This window comes from Dasypus novemcinctus, chromosome 13 (genome assembly GCF_030445035.2).
Source record: "Dasypus novemcinctus isolate mDasNov1 chromosome 13, mDasNov1.1.hap2, whole genome shotgun sequence".
Lineage (NCBI taxonomy): Eukaryota > Metazoa > Chordata > Mammalia > Cingulata > Dasypodidae > Dasypus > Dasypus novemcinctus.
The window spans coordinates 37465193-37488417 of NC_080685.1; the positions used below are offsets into that span (position 1 = coordinate 37465193).

Sequence of the window (23225 nt, forward strand, 5' to 3'; positions counted from 1 at the left end):
TATACATTTTTAATAAAGATGTCAAAACAATTATAAGTATGTGTGCACCTAACAGCAGAGCATCAAAATATATGAAGCAGAGGAGCAGATGTAGCTCAGTGGTTGAGTGCTGGCTTCCCATGTACAAGGTCCTGGGTTCGATTCCCAGTACATCCTGAAAAAAAATACAAAAAACAAATGAAGCAAATATTGAGAGACTTGAAAGGAGAAATAGATAGTTCTACATTAATTGTAGGAAACGTCAATAGATCACTTTCAAAAATGGATAGAACATTTAGACAGACTATCAATAAAGAGAAGACTTGAACAGTACTCTAAACCAACTAGTCCTAGCAGACATATAAAGAAACTTAAGGGAAACGGACTTTGGCCCAGTGGTTAGGGCGTCCGTCTACCATATGGGAGGTCGGCGGTTCAAACCCCGGCCTCCTTGACCCGTGTGGAGCTGGCCATGCGCAGTGCTGATGCGCGCAAGGAGTGCCCTGCCACGCAAGGGTGTCCCCCGCGTGGGGGAGCCCCACGCGCAAGGAGTGCGCCCGTGAGGAAAGCCGCCCAGCGTGAAAAGAAAGAGCAGCCTGCCCAGGAATGGCGCCGCCCACACTTCCCGTGCCGCTGACAACAACGGAAGCGGACAAAGAAACAAGACGCAGCAAATAGACACCAAGAACAGACAACCAGGGGAGGGGGGGAAATTAAATAAATAAATAAATCTTTTTAAAAAAAAAAAAAAAAAAGAACACTTAACCCAACAGCAGCAGAATACACATTCTTCTCAAGTGCACATGGATCATTCTCTAGGATAGACCATATATTAGGTCACAAAACAAGTGTCAATAAATTTAAAAATATTGAAATCATATAATTTATCTTCTTTAACCACAATGAAATGGAGCTACAAGCAATAGAAGAAGAAATGGAAAATTCACAAATATGTAGAAATTAAAGAATAACCAATTCTTAAACAACAAATGGGTCACAGAAGAAATCACAAGGGAAATTGGGAAATATTTTGAGGTGAATGGAATGAAAACACAATATATGAAAATTTGTGGGAAGCAGCAAAGGCAGTATTGAGAGGGAAATTTATAGCTCTAAATGTTTACATTTTAAAAAGAAAGAAAGAAAGATCTGTCTGAAACCTAACCTCAAAACTGGAGGATCTAGATTAAAAAAAAAAAAAAAAAAAAAAAAAGCATCCTAAACACAAAGCCAGCAGAAGGAAGGAAATAACAAAGATTAGAGTGAAGATAATGAAAGAATAAAAATCAATAGCGAGAATCAACAAAACCAAAAGTTGGTTCTTCGAAAGGATTAAAAAAATTGACAAATCTTTAAACTGACCAAAAAAAGAGGAAAGAACACAAATGACTAAAATCACAAATGAAAAGGGAGACAATACTACTGACCCCACTGAAATAAAAAGGAAAATTAGGGAAGTCTATGAAGAACTGTATGCCAGTAAAATAGTTAACCTAGATGAAATGGATGAATTCCTAGAAACACACAAACTACCAACACTGACTCAAGAAAATAAATAACCAGTAAAGAAGTTAAATCGATAATTAAAAGCCTCCCAAAAAAGATAATCCCAGGATCAAATGGATTCTCAGGTGAATCTTACCAAACATTCCAAGAAGAATTAACAGCAATCTTGCTCAAACTCTTCCAAAAAATTGAAGAGGAGGAAACACTCCCTAACTCATTCTATGAGTTGATTAAAACCTTAGAAAACTAAGAATTAGAAGGAAACTCCCTCAATATGATAAATGGCATATGGAAAACCCTCAGCTAACATCATATTTAATGGTCGAAGACTGAAAACTTTTCCTTTAAGATCACTGTTAATCAACAACATACTATACTGAAATTTCTTGCCAGAGCTATTTGACAAGGAAAAAAAAACATAAAAGGCACCCAAATTGGAAAGGAAAATGTAAAACTTGCCCTATTTGCAGATGACATGATCCTATATACAGAAAATCCTGAAAAATTCACAAGAAAACCACTAATAAATAAGTCCAACTAAGTGGTAGGGTACAAGATCAACACACAAAAATCAGTAATGTTTCCATTCACTAGTAATGGACAATCTGAGGAAGAAAGAAAGAAAAAAAATCATTTACAATAACAACAAAAAGAATCAATATCTAGGAATAAGTCTATCTAAGGATGTAAAGGAATTATACACAGAAAACTATTAATACATAACAATGCTTAAAGAAATCAAAGAAGACCTAAATAAATAGAAGGGCAGTCTGTGTTCATGGATTGGAAGACTAAATATTAAGATGTCAATTCTGTCCAAAGCAATTTATAGATTCACTGCAATTCCAAACAAAATTCCAAAGTCTTTCTTGGCAGAATTGGAAAAGCCAATCTTCAAATGTACAGGAAGGGTTAAGGGCCCCAAATAGCCAAAACCATCTTGAAATAGAAGAACAAAATTGGAGGACTTACACTTCCTGATATTTAAAATTATTTCAAAGCCACAGTCATCAAAATAGTATGGTTCTTCTACAAGACAGACATATAAATCAAAGAATTTGAATTCAGAGTTCAGAAATCAACCATCATATTTATGGCTTCCATATGCAAAAAATGAAAGGTTGGTTTTTGCCTCACACTAAAAACAAAAATCAATTAAAAGTAAATCAAAGATTAATATTTATAAGAGTTAGAACTACAATACTAGAAGAAAACATAGGGAAGTATCTTCAGTCTATAGTTTCTTATACTTTACTTCAAAAGGCCAAGCAACAATAGAAAATATAGGTAAATGGAATCTCATTAAAATTAAAAACTTTTGCACATCAAAAGACTCCATCATGAGAGTAAAAAGACAACCTACATAAGCTTATGCATGTCTCAAATAGATCTCAGCAACTGCCACAGTAAACAAGTCCTCAGTTGGGTGCTCCTGAGGGCTCTAGAAACGTCCAGACACTACAGGTAAGGCACACAGCCTCATAAATCAGCACCCTGATGGTGGCCCTTATCCTGGAATATACAGTAGTCTGTTTCCCCAATATAACAATTAGACTCACTTATAATTTCCCTACTTATGATTCTTCTACCCTTTTATTGTAACCTATAATAAGCATGTGGCAGTTTGATACTGTTTGTGAATTCCAGAAATAGATATTGGATTATGTTTGTGGACTGGTCTGTTCCTCTGGGCATATTAGATTGTATTGGACTCAGAAGTTTACTTTTACTTGATTGAATTATGATTGAGACTTCGGTTGGTCCACATCAGTTGGGACAACATGGCAGAGGAGAGAGTTGGAGTTTTGATGCTGGAGCTCTGGGAAGTAAATGCACAGAGAAAGAGAACTCAATAGAAGAGAGACAGCTCATTAGACAGGATCCTGCAGCCCCAGGAAGAGAGCTATAGAATACAGCTGACCTTGTGGAGAGACCAGAGCAGCTGAGCCTAGAAAGAAATGAGCCCCAGGGAGAGTGACAAGCCTTGTGCCAGGCTACAGCTGAGACTGGAAGAAGCTGGGACCATGGACTCTAAGAGGAAGAAGGAAGACTGAACCCTTGCAGACACCGCCTGCCATCTTGCTGAACATATGGCAAATGACTTTGGGTAAGAAAGTAACTCTTATGGTATCTTGAGTTGGACTGTTAGCTATAAGCTTCTACCCAAAATAAATACCTTTAATAAAACCCAACAGATTTCTGGTACTTTGTATCAGCACTCCTTTAGCTAACTAAAATAAGTACTATACCCATTAAATATATGTCCAAGAGACTTAAATCTTTGGTCTGTTCATATGCTGGTTGAGCCCTGAATCTCAGCAGAGTTGCAGCCAATACCTACTCTCCAGTTCATTGGACACAGCCAGGACTACTTTTCTGTAATCTAAAAGTCCTCCAAAATTAAAGTTTATTATAAAAAAAAAAAAAGACAACCTACAGAATGAGAGAATATATTTGGAAACCACATATCCAATAAGGATTTAATGTCTAGAATTTATAAAGAAATCCGTCAACTCAACAAAAAGATAACCCAATTTAAATATGGGTAAAAGACTCGAATAGACATTTCCTCAAAGAAAATATACAAATGGCCAAAAAACATATGAAAAGATGCTTAACATCATTAGCCATTAGGGAAATGAAATCAATACCACAATGAGATACCATTTCACAACCATCAGAAGGACTGCTGTTAAAAAAAAAAAAAGCAAAGTAACAAGTTAACGAGTTTTGGAGAGGATGTGGAAAAACAAATACTCAAAGTAAAATGGCACAGCTGCTGTGGAAGACAGTTTGCCAGTTCCTCGGAAAGTATACAATTGTAAGCAGGAACTTGAACAGATATTTGCAAATTGATGTTCTTACAGGTATTTTTCACAGTTGCCTAAAGATGGAAGCAACCAAAAGGTTCATTGACCGATGAATGGATAAATAAAAGGTGGTATATACATAGAATGGAATATTATGCAGCTGTAGAAAGGAATGAAATTCAACATGAGTAAACTCTGAAAACATCATTTGACTGAAATAACTAGATACAATAGGACAAATATATTATGATCTCACTGATATGAAATAATTAGAATAAGCAAATTCATGGAGTCAGAAACTAGAATATCCATTACTAGGACCTAGGGTAGGAGTAGGGAACAGGGAATCAATGCTCAAATTTACAGTTTCTGCTTAGGTCAGCGGTTCTTAACCAGAGGTCCACATACCCTCAAAGGGTCCGTGGAAAGATTTCAAGGGTTCTGTGAGCTTGAAATGAAAAAAAAATCAATTTATCTTTATTTTCTCTGAACTCTTAACTGAAACCTAGCATTTCCTTCACTTATGAATGTATGCAGTGTTGCAGTACTATTCATTTCATATCACATTGCAGGTGCAGATCTCAAAAAATCACATGCTCGTCCATACTTCAAAATTATGATACCCAACGCTAGTTGATTATCATAAAACTATCTGCCACTACATTCTGAGAAAGGGTCTGTGGTTTTCACTTGACTGGCAAAGGGGTCCATGGAACAATTTAGGTTGCTGGAAAAGTTCTAGTGATAGATGGTGGTGATGATAATACAACGTTGTTAGTGTAATTCATAGCACTGAATTATGTACTTGAATGTGGTTTAAAGGGGGGAAATTTTAGGTTGCATATATGTTACTAGAATAAAAATTTAAAAACGGAACATAGGACAGTACAACACAGTGAACCCTAATTTAAACTATGGCCTATAGTTAATAGTAAAAGTATAAAAATATTCTTTTATCAGTTTTAACAATAGTGCCACACTGGTGCACAGTGTTGATAATAGGGAGGTATATGGGAACTCTGTATTTTTTGCATGATTTTTCTGTAAATCTACAACCTCTCTGAAAAAAGAAATTTAACCAAAAAGTAGTACACTTGAATCTGAGTTCGCGAAAGTTGCCCTGTTACACACTGTGCTTCCAATAGCTAAACCTCATCGCTGCTCAACACCTCCTCAACCCTCAACTTAGGTGCTTTATCCTAATGCCTCCTCCCTACTGCCAAGATGCAGCATGACTTATATTTACTCATAAGTTAAAAATCATTACAATTAATTTGTGTTAATAAGAATCCCCCTTGTAAACCAAAGACACCTTGATGTATTCCAAAACTACCTAAGAACAGTTGCCCTAAGGAATAAACTTCATTAAAGTTAGGGTCCATATCTCTTCCATCTACTGTGATTCTCAGACAACAGAGCATAGAGCCTCCCACCCAGGAAGTACGCTACATATGGCTAAAGCAAGGCTAGTTTCTTACCTTCTAAATATTAAGTCCTTTAAGCCCACTATTGGTAGACTTCTCACCATTAAGTCCATTGATTACCACTCATTCATTTATTCAGCAAATATTTATTGAGCATCTTCTAAAAAACAAAAATATAACATATTGAGTGATGACCAATGATAAAGTGACAAAGGCGGGTAAGGAGGAAGCGCATGGCAGGGATGTGGGTGCTATCAGGCAGGATGGTCAGGCAAGTCCTCTCTGTTGAGGTGAAGGGATGAGCCGCGTGGGCTTCTGGAGGAGGAAGAATGCTCCAGGTGGAGGGAGTAGCATGTACAGAGGCCCTGTGTGTATTGGGTGTGTTTAAAGAACAAAGTCAGGATAAACCTGGAGGACACTGTGTTGAGTGAAGCAAGCCAGGCAATAAAGGACAACTACTGTATGATTGGGCTACTTTGAACTAAATACATTGCGCAACATATTGTATGACTCCATTTATAGAAAATGTAAACATAAGTCAATTTAGAAGGATGAAATTCAATTAGTGGCTCTGTAGGCCTAGGGAAGGCATACTAAGTGGTGTGGAGTTTTTCTTTTTGGAGTAGAGAAATGGTTCTAAAATTTTTTTGTGGGGGGAAACGGACTTTGGCCCAGTGGTTAGGGCGTCCGTCTACCATATGGGAGGTCCGCGGTTCAAACCCCGGGCCTCCTTGACCCGTGTGGAGCTGGCCATGCGCAGTGCTGATGCGCGCAAGGAGTGCCATGCCACGCAAGGGTGTCCCCCGCGTAGGGGAGCCCCACGCACAAGGAGTGCGCCCGTGAGGAAAGCCGCCCAGCGTGAAAAAGAAAGAGCAGCCTGCCCAGGAATGGCGCCGCCCACACTTCCCGTGCCGCTGACGACAACAGAAGCGGACAAAGAAACAAGACGCAGCAAATACAGACAACCAGGGGAGGGGGGGGAATTAAATAAATAAATAAATCTTTATAAAATAAAATAAAATTTTTTTGTGGGAATGAATGCCCAACATTGTGATTATACTAAAAGGAATTGATTATGTATTTTGGATAGATCATGTGGTATGTGAATGTATCTCAATAAAACTGCTTAATAAATAAATAATTGTGAAAGAATAGCCAGATATAGCAGCTATGTATGGCAGGGGAGACATAGAGAGATTGAGAGGTAAAGAATTTTCTTGTTTGTCTGATGTTTATTATTATTATTGAAATAATGAAAATGTTCTAGTAATGATTGAAGTAATAAGTGCACAACTATGTGATTATACCAAATACCAATGATTTGCCAACTTTGGATGAATTGTATGTGTCAATAAAATTGATCTGTTTAAAAAATAAAATAGGGAAGCAGATTTGGCTTAACTGATAGAGCATCCATCTACCACATAGGAAGTTCAGGGTTCAAACCCAGGGCCTCCTGACCAGTGTGGTGAGCTGGCCCACGTGCGGTGCTGATGCGCACAGTAAGTGCCGTGCCACACAGGGTGTCCCCCGCGTAGGGGGAAAAGAGGTCAGAGAGGTAATGGGAATGAGGGAGCCATGAGGCTAGATGGTACAGGGCCTTAGAGGCCAAGGAGGGCTCTGGATGTTATTCTAGATAAGATGTGAAGTCATCACAGGGTTTTGAATAGAGTGACATTGTCCGACATAGCGGGGAGAAAAGTCCAGTGGCTATTGCAATTGACCTGAGACCAGGGTGGTAGTGGTGGGGGTAGTGAGAGAAAAGTAGTCAGATCTGGATATATTTCCAATATAAAGACAAAAAATTTGCTGATGAATTGGGTGTATAGCATGAGAAAGAAAGGGATATCTATTTTACTTCTGAAATACTTTCTATGTTTCCCCTCTCTAGCCACACCTCCTCAGGCCATTTTCACTTCTCTGCCAGATTGTGCAGTCATCTCCACACCAACTCTTCTGTCCCCAGGCCATCCTTCACACAACTGGTGGGGTGCTCTTCCTAAAATGCAAATTTGATCATGACTCCCACTGACTGACCATTTTCTAGGGTTATTGCTTAACATGCAAGACAGTATATAATCTATCCCTCCCATTACTCTTAGCCACTGATGTGCTATGACTTACAAAAGGCAGCTCTGACAGCTGTCTGGAGGATGGACTATAGGGAGGTACAGTTGAAACAGGGATACTGGTTAGGAGACTTGCAATAACTCAGCCAAGAACAGTGGTGGCATGGACCAGGACAGGAGTCAGAGATGTGGTGAGAAATGGTTGGAACCTGGATATATTTTGAAGGTGAGGCACCAGGACTTGCTGATGGATTGGCTGTAGGATGAGAAAAAAGAGTAGCATTAAGGATAACTCCAAGTCTTTGGAGCTTAGGAACTAGAAAAATGCCATTGCTATTCAATCAGATGAGAAAGACTGTAGTAAGAGCAGGTTTGGGAAGGAAAATCAGGACAGCTATTTGCAACATGCTAAATGTGAGATGCCTATTGAGTAGCCAAATGGAACTGCTGAGAAGGCCATTGGACATATAGGTTTAGAGTTCAGAGAAGACACCTGGCTGGAGATAAAAATTTGAGAGTCATGAGCATTTAGATGGTGTTTGAGCTATGGAGCTGGGTGCCATCAACATGGAAAGAGAATGTGCTAGAGAGGAGAAGAGGACCAAGGACTGAATCTCAGGGCACTTACATTTATCAATCAGGGAGAAGAACAAGTGAGGGAGCAGGAAAAGAAGTAGCAAGTAAGAGAAAAATCCAAGGAAGTGTGGACTCCTGAAGCCAAGTGAAGAATATGTATCAAAGAGGAGGGATCCATCAGCTTTATGTCAGATGCTGCTTGGGCCAATAATATCCACACTGAGAACTGACCATTGAATTGAACAACTGGGAAGTCATTGATAATCTCAGCAAGAACAGTTTAGAGGGGAGCAAAAGTCTGTTTAAAGGAGGGTCAAGGGAAAATGTGGGAGAAACTGGTGACAGTAAAATTAGACCACATTTTTAAATGTGTTTTGCTGCAAAGAGAAGAGAAATAAGCCACAGCTGAAGGGAATGTGAGGTCAAGAGTAGGTAAGATGGGAGAAATCACAGCAAATCTGTGATGAGACATCCAGTACAAAGGAGGAAAAAATGATGCAGTAGAGAAAAGAGACAATTACTAGAGAAACAACCTTGGGTAGGTGAGTTAGGATGAGAGATCATGGACAAGTAGAAGAGCAAGGGCCACAAATCCACAGCAAAAGAAAAACAGTTTATGGGCATAGATACGAGTGGGAGGTAGGCGTGATGGGATGGCTTATGAATATTCTCTTATCATTCCTTCTATTTCCTCAGTGAAACAGGATGCAAGTTTAACAGCTGCAAGTGAGGAAAGAGAAGGTTTGAGGCAAGAAGATATGGCATAGTCATCAGGCAGAGTGGGAGAGTAAATGGGCAGGGGAATGTAATGTAAATCCTAGGCAGCTCTAAGGGTTCATTTAAAGTAAATGCTCATGGGAAGCAGATGTGGCTCAAGTGATAAGGCCTCCGCCTACCATATGGGAGGACCCAGGTTCGATCCTTGGGACCTCCTGGTGGAAAAGAAGAGAAAGCATGCCTGCACAGTGAGCCAGTGCCCACGTGGTGAGCCAAGTGCCTGCGCAAGTGCCCACATGGTGAGCCAGTGCCTGTGCAAGTGACTCAAGCAGCAAGGTGATGACACAACAAGAGAGACGAAGGGGAGAGTCAAAGTGAAGTGCAGCAGAGACCAGGAACTGAGGTGGTGCAGCTAACAGGGAACCTCTCTCCACATTAGAGGTCCCCAGGATCAAATCCCTCTGAATCCTAGAGGAGAAAGATAAGAAGAGAAGACAGGGAAGCAGACGTGGCTCAACTGATAGAGCATCCGTCTACCATATGGGAAGGTCTAGAGTTCAAAACCCAGGGCCTCCTGACCCGTGTGATGAGCTGGCCCACATGCAGAGTTGCCATTCTCAAGGAGTGCTGTGCCACTCAGGGGCGCCCCATGGCACCCCACACAAAAGGAGCGTGCCCTGCAAGGAGAGCCACCCCACGCAAAAAAAGCACTGCCTGCCCAGGAGCGGCGCCACACACACAGAAAGCTGATGCATTAAGATGATGCAACAAAAAAGAGATACAGTTACCCAGTGCCACCGAGCGTGCAAGCAGACACAGAAGAACACACAGCAAATGGACACAGAGCAGACAATAGGGGGCGGGGGGAAGGGTAGAGAAATAAAAGAAAAATAAATCTTTAAAAAAAAAAGAAGACAAAAAGAGAAACAGATACTGAAGATCACATAGCAAATGGACACAGCAAATGGGGGCAGGGGAAGGGGAAAAATGAATCTTTGAAAAAAAATAAATGGTCATGAAATTAAAATGAGACTAGTCAGCCTGGCTGTGAATTCTTCTCCAGCCACTTTTGGTTTCTGGGTGCTGGGGCAGAGCAGTAAATAGAATTAATCAAAGAGACAGAGTCCAGGACTTGAAGGTGTATGCGAGGGAATAAATAGAAATATGGGCAATGGGATTTCAGTGCAGTAAGGAAGTGAGGCCACAGAGAGATTGAGGGACTGGGAAAAGGTGGTAGGATCTATGGATCATAGATCCAAGTGGAGTCCCAGGAGTGATGGTGTAGAGATTCTAGAGTGACTGAGATAGAAAGCAGAAGATGGTAGTAGAAGAGAGAGAGATTGAGATGCTTGAGGCTGAGAAGATGGAGCAATTGTAGCTGTTGGTAAGGACAAGATGCAGAGTTTAACCATGGGAGCGAGCAGTCCAGGAGGGGAGTGAAGGACAGTATCACTGGAGAAGGAGGTCAAGGGCCCATATTTTGTTTATTCATTTATTTTTAATTTATTTAGAGGTACCAGGACCGGGGATTGAACCCGGGACCTTTATATGGAAACTGGTGCTCAACCACTTGAGCTATCTGACATGGATATTTAAACCTCCAAAAACTAGGACAGGAGGACTGTTCAAGTGACAGTGAGTCAGGAGTCACAACCTTCAAGAACTGAGGGGTCATGACCCTGGAATGGAGGCTGACTGCAATGGATAGTGGTCGTATCTTCTGATACTCACAAACATGCCCTTTGGTTTCATTCGAAGTCGGATGTTTCGGCTCATCAATTTTCAGCCTTTGTTTTCTAATCATTTAAGACTCTCTACTTCCCCTTCAAGTACAACTCTGACCACATCCCATGAGGTTTGCTATGTGTATCTCATTATTGCTCAGTCCTACATTATTTAAAATTTATTTGATCTATGAGTTATTTATAAACATGCTATCATATTTTTAAAAGCAGGCTTTTTTCCCTCCAGTCTAATTTAGAGGCACCTCTTCTGTGTCTGCACGGCCATCTGTGATCTCTATTTTATAACCTAGTGTACTCACCTAGGTAGCATACTTCTCTTCCTCATTAGATTCGAAGTTCCTATGTGTAAAATGTGAATGAACAAATGAATGTCTCCTGCCTGGTACCAGCCTTTTGACATCCCTTTCCCCTGTGTATTCATCTTTCCCTCTAGCCCACCCGCTTTTCTGACCTAGTCCCTCTGACTCTGAATTCCTCTCTAACTCCCTCTTCTCTGACACTATCCTTCTATTCATTTAGTAATTATTAACTGAGCACATACTACATGCCATTCATTGAACTAAGCATGGAGGGACACAAGGATAACTAAGACATGTCCTTTACGCTTGAGGAGCTCCCCTCGAAACCGTGGGAATCTAAAGAGAGGGGCCCAACTCAGCCTTGGGGATCCTGGAAGGCAGGAGACGGAAGAAGCCTTCCAGGTGTAACTAAAGTGACACTGTCCCTCCTCTCTGTCTACCCCACCCCCAGACCTACGAGCAGCGGAAGGTGGTGGAGTTCACGTGCCACACGGCCTTCTTTGTCAGCATCGTGGTCGTCCAGTGGGCTGACCTCATCATCTGCAAGACCCGCCGCAACTCGGTCTTCCAGCAGGGCATGAAGTGAGCGCCCCCAACAGCCCCAGTGCCCCCCCAAACCCGCACACAGGAACGCGCAATCCCCCCCTCACTTCTCCAACACATCCATAAACGTTTCTTCCCAGGAACAAGGTCCTGATATTCGGGCTCCTGGAGGAGTCAGTCCTGGCTGCTCTACTGTCCTACACTCCAGGCATGGACAAGGCCCTGCGCATGTACCCGCTCAAGTGAGTGAGGGCAGGGGTGCCGGGCGGCGCTCTCAGGGCACAGGGAGAGCAGGTGTGACGGAACGTGGGTTTGACAAGGAAGCCCTTGGCCAGGCGCTGCCTGGGTGCAGGAGGCTGGCTCTGGCTGTCTGTGCTCTGATAAACAGATCTTATCTGGGGAGGCCTTGATACTACGACCGGGGATCAAACCCCACTAAATAAGCACACTTACCAGGGCTTAACAGAGTGGAGGCCTTTCTATGATGACTTGTAGTACAGCTGTCCAAGGATACACATATTGCCTGGAACCGAAGGAATGATAAACACTGCCTTGTCTATACATGGGTAATTCTGCTGTGCTTAGGCAAGTATGTTTTAATGCGTATACGTGTGTGGGGGCATACTGAAATTCCTCATGGTTGGTAACTTGCCATGTTGACCTCCAGGGTTTTTGTTTGTTTGCTTTAAGACATTAGTGCATGCTTGTTGTGAAAAAAAATCTATTTAAAAATTTATAGAGAGGGAGCAGATGTAGATGAAGTGGTTGAGTGCCTACTTCCATGCGAAGGTCCTGGTTTCAATCCCTGAAACCTCCAAAAAAAATTATAGAGAAAAAAGCAAAATGACCATTCCATTCCCACCCCCAGTAGCCCCTACGCTGAGTAGCCTCTGTTAGCAGTTTAGTGTGTTTCCTTCCAGGCCATTTCTCTGCATTTACACACATTACTCACTTTTTACATACTGTAGGTGCACAACTAACATTTAATAGGATATGCTGGTGCTGGTTTTAGATGCAAACAATCCTAGGTTTGAATCTCAACTCTTCTGTGTATTATTTCATTGGCCTTGGCCAAGTATGCAACCATTCTGAGCCTCAGTTTTACCTATAAAGTCTCAGTCACACAAAACCTGGCCAATTGTTGTGAGAATTACATATAGAAATGCATGTGGATGCTTGTTAACTGTGGCTTTACAATCGTTGTGATTAATGTCAAGAGCTGGGTAATAAGAAGTGCACTGGAGCATTATCTGTGCTCCAAAGAACTCTGTATCTACCTCAGCCCTAAAAGCATCTAATGGTGTGATTATTTGTTTTGTGTTTATCTGCCCTCATTTCCCTGATCCCTCAGAGCTCTTTGAGCTCAAAGCCCATCACGTAATCACTTAATTTCCCCAGGACCTAACACAGACACAGAGTGGACATACAACAATTGTTGAATGAATGGGCAACCATCGGCATATATTAATAAATGCCTTTTTCTGCCAGTGTGTGAGGAAAATAAACCACAGTCTAGCCTGTGCTGTCCAATTTGATAACCACTGTCCTTATGTGACTGCAGAACACTAGCCATGTAGCTAGTGTGACTGAGAAGCAGAATTTATAATTTTATTTAACTTTAAATTTATTTTCCATTAAACACAACTTTATTGTTTTGGTTGGGCTACATTTCCCTTTAGCTGTTGAAAATTGAGTGTCTGAACTGAGATGTGCTGTCTGTGTAAAACATATACTGTGTTTCGAAGACTTAAAGTGAAATAAAGAATGTAAAGTAGCTCCTTAATAATTTTCATATTGATTACATGTTGAAAGGATAATATTTTGGATGTGTTGGGTTAAGTAAAATATACTATTAAAATTAATTTCACCCATTTCTTTTTATTTATTTTTAATGGGGCTACTCAAAAATTTTTAATTCCATATGTGACTCACATGGTATTTCTCTTGGACAGTACTGGAATGGGCCATCTCTCCTCTCTGTCATTCAAGGGAACAAATGGGGTTCTGATTTGTTCCCTTCCCGGTCTCTAATTATAGATGAGGTTCCAGGGTGGGGGAGAAGAGCAGTCTCCTCAACTTTGCAATAAGGGAGAGTAGTATTCTTCTCTGGTGAATCTGCTTGGACAACCTCCACTCTGCGGATGCAAGGTGTCGGGTGCCCAGAAAGCAAAGGGGGGTCTCCCTCAGCAACCCCTCGAAAGCTAGTAGCTAATCTCCACAAACACTGTGTGCATCTCTAACGTGCCGCTTACCACACATGTAGTACCACCAGCCTTTTATGTTTGTCTTGTGCCTCTCCTCACCCCTCAGGCTCTGACCTCCTCAAAGGCAGGGATGGCATCCCAGTGCCCAGCACAGTCCCCAGTACACAGTGCACACTTAAGAAATGACACACTGCATTCAGTGTGCCGTCCTCTGCACCTGCCCTTCTCTGCTGCCTCTATCCCCTTTATCTCCTGCCACACTGACCAACTCTTGGCCTCTACAGGATTTTCTGGTGGTTCTGTGCCATGCCCTACAGCATTCTTATCTTTGTCTATGACGAACTCAGAAAATTCTGCATCCGTCGATGGCCCGGAGGTGAGGTTCCCCTGATTGATCAGTCCTCATCCCACTACCTGGCATTCCCATCACACCTAGTTCCACCAGATCCCCTGGCTTTCTCCCCACCTCCCCATCCAGCTGTCTGGCCCCTCCTGTGGCTGGACCCCAGTGTCCTGTTCCTTCAGTCCTCAGTGCTCTGTGCTCTCGGCCCTCTGGCCTCCTGTCTTGTCCATCTTTCCCTTCTGCTACCTCCCCTGGATGCCTCTCCTGCAGCCTTTTCCCAGTTCACTCTGGTCTCTTCTCTTCCACAGGTTGGCTGGAGAAGGAGACATACTACTAAACTCACAAGGCTTCAGAGTGTCCTGAGAGCTGGGGTTTGGGGTTAGGAAATAGGAGCTCAATACAATATCTGAGAGATATGTGGGTTGGGGGCAGAGAGATGCTGAGATGAATGACCTTGGATGAGACACAGGCAATCAATCCTGGGCCTGCGCTGAGGGTATCACGGGTAGAAGGTGGGTAGGTTGAGGGCTAACCCAGCCTGCATCTGGCTGGGACCCAGCCATGAAGGGCATTGTCCTGCTGAATCCAGTAGCTAGTCTAGAGAGTAAATGTTTGGAAGCAGCTCTCACCTGGCTGATGTGTCGCGTTTGATTTTTGGGTAGGGGGATTACTGTGATGCTCCTTCTCTAGATCTTCGTGGGAAAAACCGGGCCAGGGAAGTCATTCAGGGACCAGAGTTGAGGCTGGAGAATAGAGGTAGGGGGCAGAATCAAGCGTCTTTGCCCCTTGAGGGCTCTCTCCCATCTTAAAGTCACTCTTCGATCTCCTGGAAAACCAGGGCAGGAAGAGTGAGTGCCCTAAATGTCAAGCTGGGGTCCCAGAAATGGACAGAGGGTAAGAGAAAAGCAGCTGAGCCAAGCCTGAGAGAGGTTCCGGGGTGGGGCTCCCCCGTCTGCACCCTGCCTATGACATTTCCACACCAGTCTAGAGAATCATAGGGCTTTAGTGCTAGAGGAGACCAGTTTCATCAATGAGGAAGCTGAGGCCCAGAGAGAATAATGTGGGAACAGTCATTCACAGGGAGAGTGGTGAATGGGAGACCAGAGAGCTCTGCTCCGAGGAAGGGAATGCGAGTGGGGCAGGGGTGCTCTGGGATTGTGTATTAGTCAGTCAAAGGGGTGCTGATGCAAAGTACCAGAAATCTGTTGGATTTATAAAAGGGTATTTATTTGGGGTGGAAGCTTACAGACACAAGGTGCTAAAGAGGACAACTCAAGGTTACTTCCTTCCTAAACTCTGTTGCCATGTGTTGAAGCAAGACGGTAGGTGAGACTGTGAGGGTCCAGCCTTTCTCTTCCATGGCTCCGTGGTCCCAGCTCCTTCTGATCTCAGCTGTAGGCGGGCATAAAGCTCATCTCTTTCTCTCTGGGGATCGTTTCTTTCCTGGCTCAGCTGCCCTGGTCTCTTCACAAGGTCAACTGTAGACTATGAGGCTCATCTCTCTTTCCGGGGCCCTTGCCATGCCCATGTCTGATGAGCTGCCCCTACTCCTCTGTGTTCTTCTCCTGTGTGTCCACTTCCATGTGAGAGTCTGTTTTATCAGCCCCAGGGGGCTGGGACTCAACACTGAGTGGCACTCTAATGACACAGTTGAGTCAAAGCCCTAATCTGAACATAATTTAATCAGAATCTCAGCTGAATCTATACAATCAAAGGGTATCACACCCAGAGAAACAGACCAGTTCACAAACATCATCACTATCTCCTTTTTAGAATTCATGTAGAATCAAACTGCCCCTGGGTGTGTGGAGACCTCCAGGCTGACAGTCCCCACTCGCCCCACCCCTGCGCCTCACATTGTCAGGGCATCTCCACCCCATCCCATCCCTCAGCCCATTTTCTTTGGTGTGGCCTTGAAATAGAGCCTGGAACAATGTGCTGTGATTCCCTGAAGCCTTTACTTCAGGTGAAGCACCCCGCCCCCTCCCACCCCAGGCTCCACATAGGGTGATGGGCATTCCCAAATGCTTGGTCTCAGGCTTGGACCCTGCTTTGCCACATCGTGGTGAGCAGGGAGTCCCCGAGAACCTTTCTCATGCCCACACTCCTTGGCAGCACGTCCTTCCCGTCACCCTCTTCTCCCTACAGTGGTCCACTTTGCATGCCCTGGGGGCCAGTTCCTTCTCAGTCCTGTTTTAGGGTAGAGGTTTGGCTGTACACGAAAGTAAACAGAACCAGAGGGAAATGCTAAGGAAAATTGGGGAGGGAGGGGGAATAATAGGCGGTTAGAAAACACAAAACACATGCATTAGGTTGACTGTACTATGCCTGCCCAGTGACAAAGGCTTTACACACGCCATCAATTAATTCACACGACAGATGTATTCCTACCACTCCTCGCCATTTTCTACAAGAAGCAGCTAAGGGGTCAGTCTCATTCCAGGACTTGTGCCCCTAACTACCACTTATCCACCACTTAGACTAGACTTAGAAGGAGGGCTGGGTCGAAAAAACACAAGCACAAAATCAAAGCCAAAACAAAAGAAATGGATAGTGATGGAAGAAGAGGCACGGGTGGGCCTGGAGGATGGGAGGCCACAGGCTAGCAGAGAGGCCATAGTGAGGTACAGCCCCGCTCCTCCACACCAGGCCCCTCTCAGAGGTCTCCCCGCCCCCCCAAGGTCTCCTAGGGACAGAGCTATATCAGACTGGGGTCCTTCCCCAGGCTGCTGACGTGGCTGAACCAGAACCCTGGAAGATGGAGGGTGAGGGTGTGTGTGAGGTGGGGAGGGGGAGTGTGGAGGGGCCAGCTCCTCGGGTTTCAGGAGCAGGAGCTTCGGGTGTCTGGTGGGTTAAAAATACAGAGGCCCCAACTCAGGGTCATTTGATACCAGTGGCTGAGGCCTGGTGAATCCCAGGCCTGAAGTTTCAGGGGCCTAGAGGGAAGGGGATGGAGTGGAAAGGAGAGAGCAGAGCATCAGAGGGAGAAGGGTGGGGAGGGGAGGGGAGTGTGCAGGTCTGGAAAGGGAAGTAGGGGTGGATGGGCCGGAGAGCCAGAGGAGAGGCAGCAGGATGGGGAGCCAAGGTTCTGGTGTCTGCAGGAGAGGACCAGGAGCTCGAGCAAGTCCAAGTCACCATTGAACCCATCTCACACCCATGGGGGTACGAAAGGTCAGGTTCATGCTGGAACATGCAAAAGTTTCCAACATCTGTGTCCCAATGTTTCCCCCTCCCCCAGAGTGCTGCAGAAGTAAGAAATTGGGCTGGACATCATCTAGGCCGTCTACTTCGGGGTGGGTGGGCCCATCACTCTCCCCCACCCCTGCTGTCTTTGCTCTGGTTGTGGAGTGTTGGGTGCATCATCAATCTGAGATTCCAGGAGATGAATCTGAGGCCTCGTCAGCTCCAACATGCTATGCTTTAGGTCGGGCACCAGCCTTTCCTGTTACAGAGGCAGCTGGCTCTCTTGGACCCATTCATGCCATACTCTTGACATTTTTCTGTGGTCTTTTTTGCTCAGCCATGCAAAGGTCCAAACCACAGGAGTGTTGCAAAGTTATTCTTCTGTTCAATATAATTTTACATCCCTGCCTGGGTGCAAAATAAATGCCGTTCCCTCCAGAACAAAAGGCACCTCAGGGTGGGGGTCCCTCACCTCAACCTAGCCTCTACATGCCTCAGTTTACCTAGGCATGGTGAGCATGCTGGAGGGCCATGAAGAGAGTCCTTCCTTCCTAGGTATGCAGAGCTGAACTCATCAACTCTGCCCTCACCTCCAAGCTGGGATCCAGGAAGTTAGAGGCCGCCCCCTATCCCGCCCTGGAGCTCTGCTTTGGATCTCAGGTGTACAAAATCAATCAAATCCTTGGCTCAGAGCCCACCTCTTCATGTTCTCCCAGTGTTAGTTTTTTTTCCTCTAGTGTTTATACCTGATCCTCTTTGTCTTGTTAAAGACATAGGAATGTATAGTAGCTGTTCCCTCTCTTTGGAACCATTCAGCCTGGGAGTCCTCCAGAGTGTGTCCTAGAAAACGGAGTCCCGTAGGGCCAGGGCTGAGAGCACAAGCAGAAGGCAGCAGCCAAATGATTTTCCCCAGAGCCACGTACTTCTCCTCTTGGGCCCTAAGGGCAGAGAACCCCCAAATCCACATCTTTACAGGATGGGGGCAGTCCAACATGTCTCACCCACACCCTGCCCTTCGCCTGCATTACCGAGTTAGGAGTGTTGAGTGAAGCAGAGGAAACTGGCTGGAGCTGAGCCAGCTCACCAGTCCTGGACACGGCTCCATCTTTTATTCAGAAAATGACCTCATCCCTGGTCCTGGTTCTTTAAAGGGAAGTGCAGGGTCTCTTTCTTGCAGGCTGCATTGTGCTTTTATTGCCCCCTCTCTCTTCTGCAGGATCAAAGAAACAGACTTCACCTGTGGGGATTCCCAGGTTTCTAAGGCTTGGAGTCAGTATCACATCTGTCCCCCTTTTGTCCTATATCGTCCGCTTATCACCTCCTCTCCAGCCCAATTTCTTTCTAATTACCCGTGCACTACCCTCGGCTCTCCCCAATTACCCCATGCCTCCCCTCCCCCAGCCCCAGCTTCACTTACCTCCGACTCATCTGGTCTTATTTTTAGCTCTGCCACGTCTCTCCCTTTTCCTTTCTTAATATGGCGATGAGCTCGATGAGCTCGTAGGCCGGCGTGGGGACAAGGGCTGAGGAGCCCTGGACCTGGGAGAGGGGGAGGGAAGGAGACGCGGGGAGCGTGGGGGAGAGGTGTCAGAGGCGGGAGGACCGGGGCCGTCATGGAGCTGTCCTGGCCTCAGAAGGTTATCTGTCTCCCCTGCCAACCACGGGGACATATTTAGACAGGGCCAGGTGGGGGCCGAGGGGTGCCAGTTTCAGGGGCAGCTCCGGTTCCCTCTCCGCCCCCTGCACCTAGTCCTCCTCCTGACCCTTTTTCTCTTGGCTCTGTTGGCAGTTTCTCCAGGACCCAGCAGTGTCCTCTGTCCACTGCTTGGGGCCATTCCCACCCCACCCCCTTGAGCCCCTAAACTGGGGATTCAGGACCCCACGGCCCTTCCCTACCCCAGCTCACCTCCTTCTGGACCAGGAGTCGACCCAATCCCACTACCTCCATGAGCGCTACAGACAGGATGGGGGCCAGAGCTGCGCCGGCTCTGCGGCTGGCACTGCTGCTACTGCTGGTGCTAGGGACACCCGAGTCAGGGGTGTACGGGGAAGACGGGCTGGACTTCCCCGAGTACGATGGCGTGGACCGGGTGATCAACGTCAATGCAAAGAACTACAAGAATGTGTTCAAGAAGTACGAGGTGCTGGCGCTACTCTACCACGAGCCCCCCGAGGACGACAAGGCCTCGCAAAGACAGTTTGAGATGGAGGAGCTGATCCTGGAGGTGAGTGGCGGGGCCTGCAGAGCACACCCCGAGCTCCAGGCAGGCACCACAGCTCCGCGGAGATCCCAGGGTGGGGCCCGGGAGTGAAGGGCAGGGCCGCCGGACCCTCGTCTTGAACAACAGGATGCAAGAGGCGTGTTGCCTTAGCCAGGCGAGAAAGAGACACTCAGGGCTCCCAAAGGACCACTGGAGAGATGGGGAGGGGGGGCTGCAGGGCGCCTCACGCCATAGGAGGCTGGTAGTACTAGGTTTGGCTAGGATTGGGGTGTCCTTGGAAGGGGGAAAGAGCAAAAATGGATGTGCTGAGGGGGTGCATTGCACTTCCCCACCCCACCCCAGATATCTACTTTCCTGGTAGTCCCGGAAGGCCCCCTCTTCATACTCAGTAGGGGCAGGACCCCAAAGAGATCCCAACTGAGTATAACTTTAAATTCTACTTCTTTGATTGCCAAGTATTTAATGGCTAGAGGTTTGAATATCTCCTAGAGACTACCATGCCTCCCAGTGCCCCCACCCAAATTCTCCACCAGTCCCTATTGGATCAAGCTGAATGCCGTGACTGGAAACTTCTTGTGGTTAAAGGCAGCTTCGGAATGTCTCCTCCATCTTCTCTTTGTGGGAGGAGTCTCCCACCCCCGAGCAGCTGCCTTGATGCCTAAAGGAGGGAGGTATTGCAAAAAGAGAGAGAAAAGTACCTATGTCTGGGGGCAAAGCCGGGAGATGTAACCACAAGCACCCTCTAAGGGCTAGCACGTGCTTCCAGGGCCCCTTCTCTGACTTTGTGGTACAGATAGGCCTACACTAGCCCAGAGCTTGGAGCGGTTCAGGGCAAGACACCAAGACCGCACGGCTCTCATTTCTGTGTCTCCCTGCCCCCTGCTGGGTGCTGGAACCCGCCATCTGCTTAATGAGCCGAGTATTTTTATCCTGAGTGCTCAGCATCCCTGGCCATCACCTGCCAACCGCTCCCTTCCCTGTTACCACTGAGAATCACAGCACCCCAGTCTGGGGTGGGTGGGGTGGGGTGATGCTGGAATCTGCTGGGAGGCTTCTGGGGGAGGGACCTAGGGCCGCGCCTGCCCGTACCAAGGGCAGGCTGGGTAGAGAGCGAAAGGGGAAAGGCCCTTGGATGAGAACAGGTCCGTTGCTCTCCCTCGGGGTGGCAGGTGGTGGATGCTGCAAACGCTACCCTCATGGCTGTCTGTGGTCACTCTGGCCTCCCCCAGTCCACGGCAGTCTCCCCAGCACCATGTCGATGCCTGACCCCCAGCCCTTCAGAATTCTTCCCATTGGGAATTACTCCGAAGAATCCTAGGGATTTCTACTGTCACCTGCATGCCGAGCACAACCTTCAACCAGGACGGAGGTCAGGGCTTGGCCCTTAAGGAGGGGCCACCAGTCACACTGGAGCCAGGCTCCTCAGCAGCACTAAGGACCTGGGAAGTGTCAAGGGCAAGGCCTGAGAATTCAACATATTAAACACATTGTAAAGGAGCAATAAATGTTCAGGAATTAAATTTTGAACTGAAGACTGAAAACAGCGGGGTGCAGGATAATTTGGGATATGCTGCATCCTAGCATAGGGTCCAGGTCAACTCATATTCCCCGCAGCCCAACTGACCCAGCTTGAAAGCATGAGGTGGGAAGAGGGGTTAAGAAAAATTCCAGGGGCTAACTTTAACCCTAACCCTCCCTCAGTTAGCAGCCCAAGTCCTAGAAGACAAGGGCGTTGGCTTCGGGCTGGTGGACTCTGAGAAGGATGCAGCTGTGGCCAAGAAACTAGGTAAGGGGGGGGTGGGAGGACCAGGAAAGGGCGGGTGGTGTGAGGCTGGGGGAGGCCTAGGGTGGAGGGCTGAGCAGGCAGCCTTTGGGGCTGGGGGGTTAGGGTCCCCCATGCCTATTCTGAAAGGTGGGAAGAAAAAATTGAGGTTGGGAGGGTTATAGCTGGGGGTCCTGGCCTCTCCTTTATTCCTTGTTGAGACCCACACTCAAATGCCAGAGATGGGTGTGGGTGGCCCCTCTCTATCCTTATCACAAAATGGCCCACGTGCCGGAGGGAAGGGAGAGCCAGGGAAATACAGGGGTAAGGCTGGAGAGGTCTCTGGCTCTCTGCTTCCTCGCCCTCCAGAGCCTGGCCAGGTGCCACAGCATGGCCGCCAGGGGGCAGCACATGCTTGAGCCTGGACTTCACATAGGGGTGGGGGAGGAGAGTGGTCAGCTGTAATGAAGTCATCGGGTCAGTAATAGCAGAGGATTAAAGGGCTGGACTAGGAATCAGCTACTTGAGTCCTCAGAGGTAGCCAGCATATCCAGCTCCAGTTACGGCAGGCAGAGAGAGGGAGAAATGCAGCCGAAATCTCTATCTCCCTTTTCCCTCCCCTAACAAGACTACCTGATTCCCAGCTTCTTCCTGGAGAGCTGCTGGCACTAGACATCAGGGGTGTCAGGGCTACGGGGCAGTGGAGGTGGGTGAGGCAGGGAAAGGGACAGGTGGAGGATGCGGGCTCCAGTGGGACTACTGAATGGGGTGCGACTCAAGATGGGGACCTGTGTGTCTGCGGGAAGGCTGGGCTCCTAGCTCCCATTTGGATCGCTCCCTAGGACTAACTGAAGAGGACAGCGTTTATGTGTTCAAGGGAGATGAAGTCATCGAGTATGACGGCGAGTTTTCTGCTGACACCCTGGTGGAGTTTGTGCTTGATGTGAGAAATCCCCTGGAACTGATGGCCATACCCCTACCAACCCTACACACACACACACACACACACACACACACCACCCCCCCCCCCCTCCTTCTTCCACTTCCCCAGCCCTCTTCTCCCCAGATCCCTCCGGTGTTCTCCCAGCAAGGATAGACACTCACTCTCTTCCTCCAATATCCCTGCTTTTCCAGGTCCTAGAGGACCCTGTGGAAATGATTGAGGGTGAACGAGAGCTGCAGGCATTTGAGAATATTGAGGATGAGAACAAACTCATTGGCTACTTCAAGAACAAAGACTCAGAGCGTGGGTAACCCTTAACTCCACTGTTCCTCTCCAGGATCCCCCATTTCATCTGTCCTTCTACCTCCCCAGCCCACCCACTGTCTCAGCATCTCTACCTCCTGATTCTCCATCCCCTCTTCTTCCTCCTGCCATGGTCATGTCCATCAACTCTTCTGATCTCTTTGAACTCCGGGGGTTTCCTAGACAAGCATCCCCAACTTTCCACCTCACCTACTCCCGTCCTACTAGGTTCTACTCAATCTCAGAGGACTAAAGGGGAGAGATCTCTGTATGAACTCTTCCTCACCCCCAGCCCCACCACCAAAGAAGAATCAGGGAGAGGGAAATGGGGGTAGGGAGGACACAGTTGATCCCCTCGCAGACCCTCGTTTCCCCAGAGACTGACTCTGTTTTCTCCCCTCAGATTTCAAAGCCTACGAGGATGCAGCAGAGGAGTTTCATCCCTACATCCCCTTCTTCGCGACCTTCGACAGCAAGGTTCTTCTCCCTGTGGCTGTACTAGGTCTCCCTCACTCCTCTGTGCCACCTATCAGTCTCCTCTCCCAGAATCTATGGGGGGCCTGGTCCCTCCCACACTCTGACACTTCCCTTGCTCTT

General features: G+C 46.6%; 2 protein-coding genes and 1 long non-coding RNA gene across 7 annotated transcripts in view; 2 read left to right on the top strand and 1 right to left on the bottom strand.

Annotated features, from left to right (window-relative positions):
* The window catches only part of LOC101444307 (sodium/potassium-transporting ATPase subunit alpha-4), a 58885-nt gene extending 44042 nt beyond the window's left edge, over positions 1-14843 (top strand). For all 4 annotated transcript variants that reach the window (XM_004448427.3, XM_058309948.2, XM_058309947.2 and 1 more), the window contains 4 exons: positions 11577-11707; positions 11809-11910; positions 14157-14248; positions 14524-14843. In XM_004448427.3, the coding sequence (XP_004448484.2) occupies positions 11577-11707; positions 11809-11910; positions 14157-14248; positions 14524-14552 (354 nt within the window). In that variant the 3' untranslated portion in view covers positions 14553-14843. The remainder of the gene's footprint in view (positions 1-11576; positions 11708-11808; positions 11911-14156; positions 14249-14523) is intronic.
* LOC131280902 (uncharacterized) lies at positions 1-19158 on the bottom strand. Of its 2 annotated transcripts, XR_009188580.1 has the most exons (3): positions 18816-19158; positions 18427-18635; positions 1-154 (listed from the first exon to the last, which is right to left on the bottom strand). It is a non-coding gene; the product is annotated as an uncharacterized lncRNA (long non-coding RNA). The 2 variants fall into 2 exon arrangements; XR_011645454.1 differs by lacking the exon at positions 1-154 and having other exon boundaries at positions 15424-18635.
* Positions 19149-23225, top strand: part of CASQ1 (calsequestrin 1) — a 9187-nt gene continuing 5110 nt past the window's right edge. Inside the window, exons 1-5 of the mRNA XM_058309951.1 lie at positions 19149-19623; positions 21322-21406; positions 22225-22325; positions 22517-22628; positions 23032-23105. Of these exons, the coding sequence (XP_058165934.1) occupies positions 19345-19623; positions 21322-21406; positions 22225-22325; positions 22517-22628; positions 23032-23105 (651 nt within the window). The 5' untranslated portion in view covers positions 19149-19344. The remainder of the gene's footprint in view (positions 19624-21321; positions 21407-22224; positions 22326-22516; positions 22629-23031; positions 23106-23225) is intronic.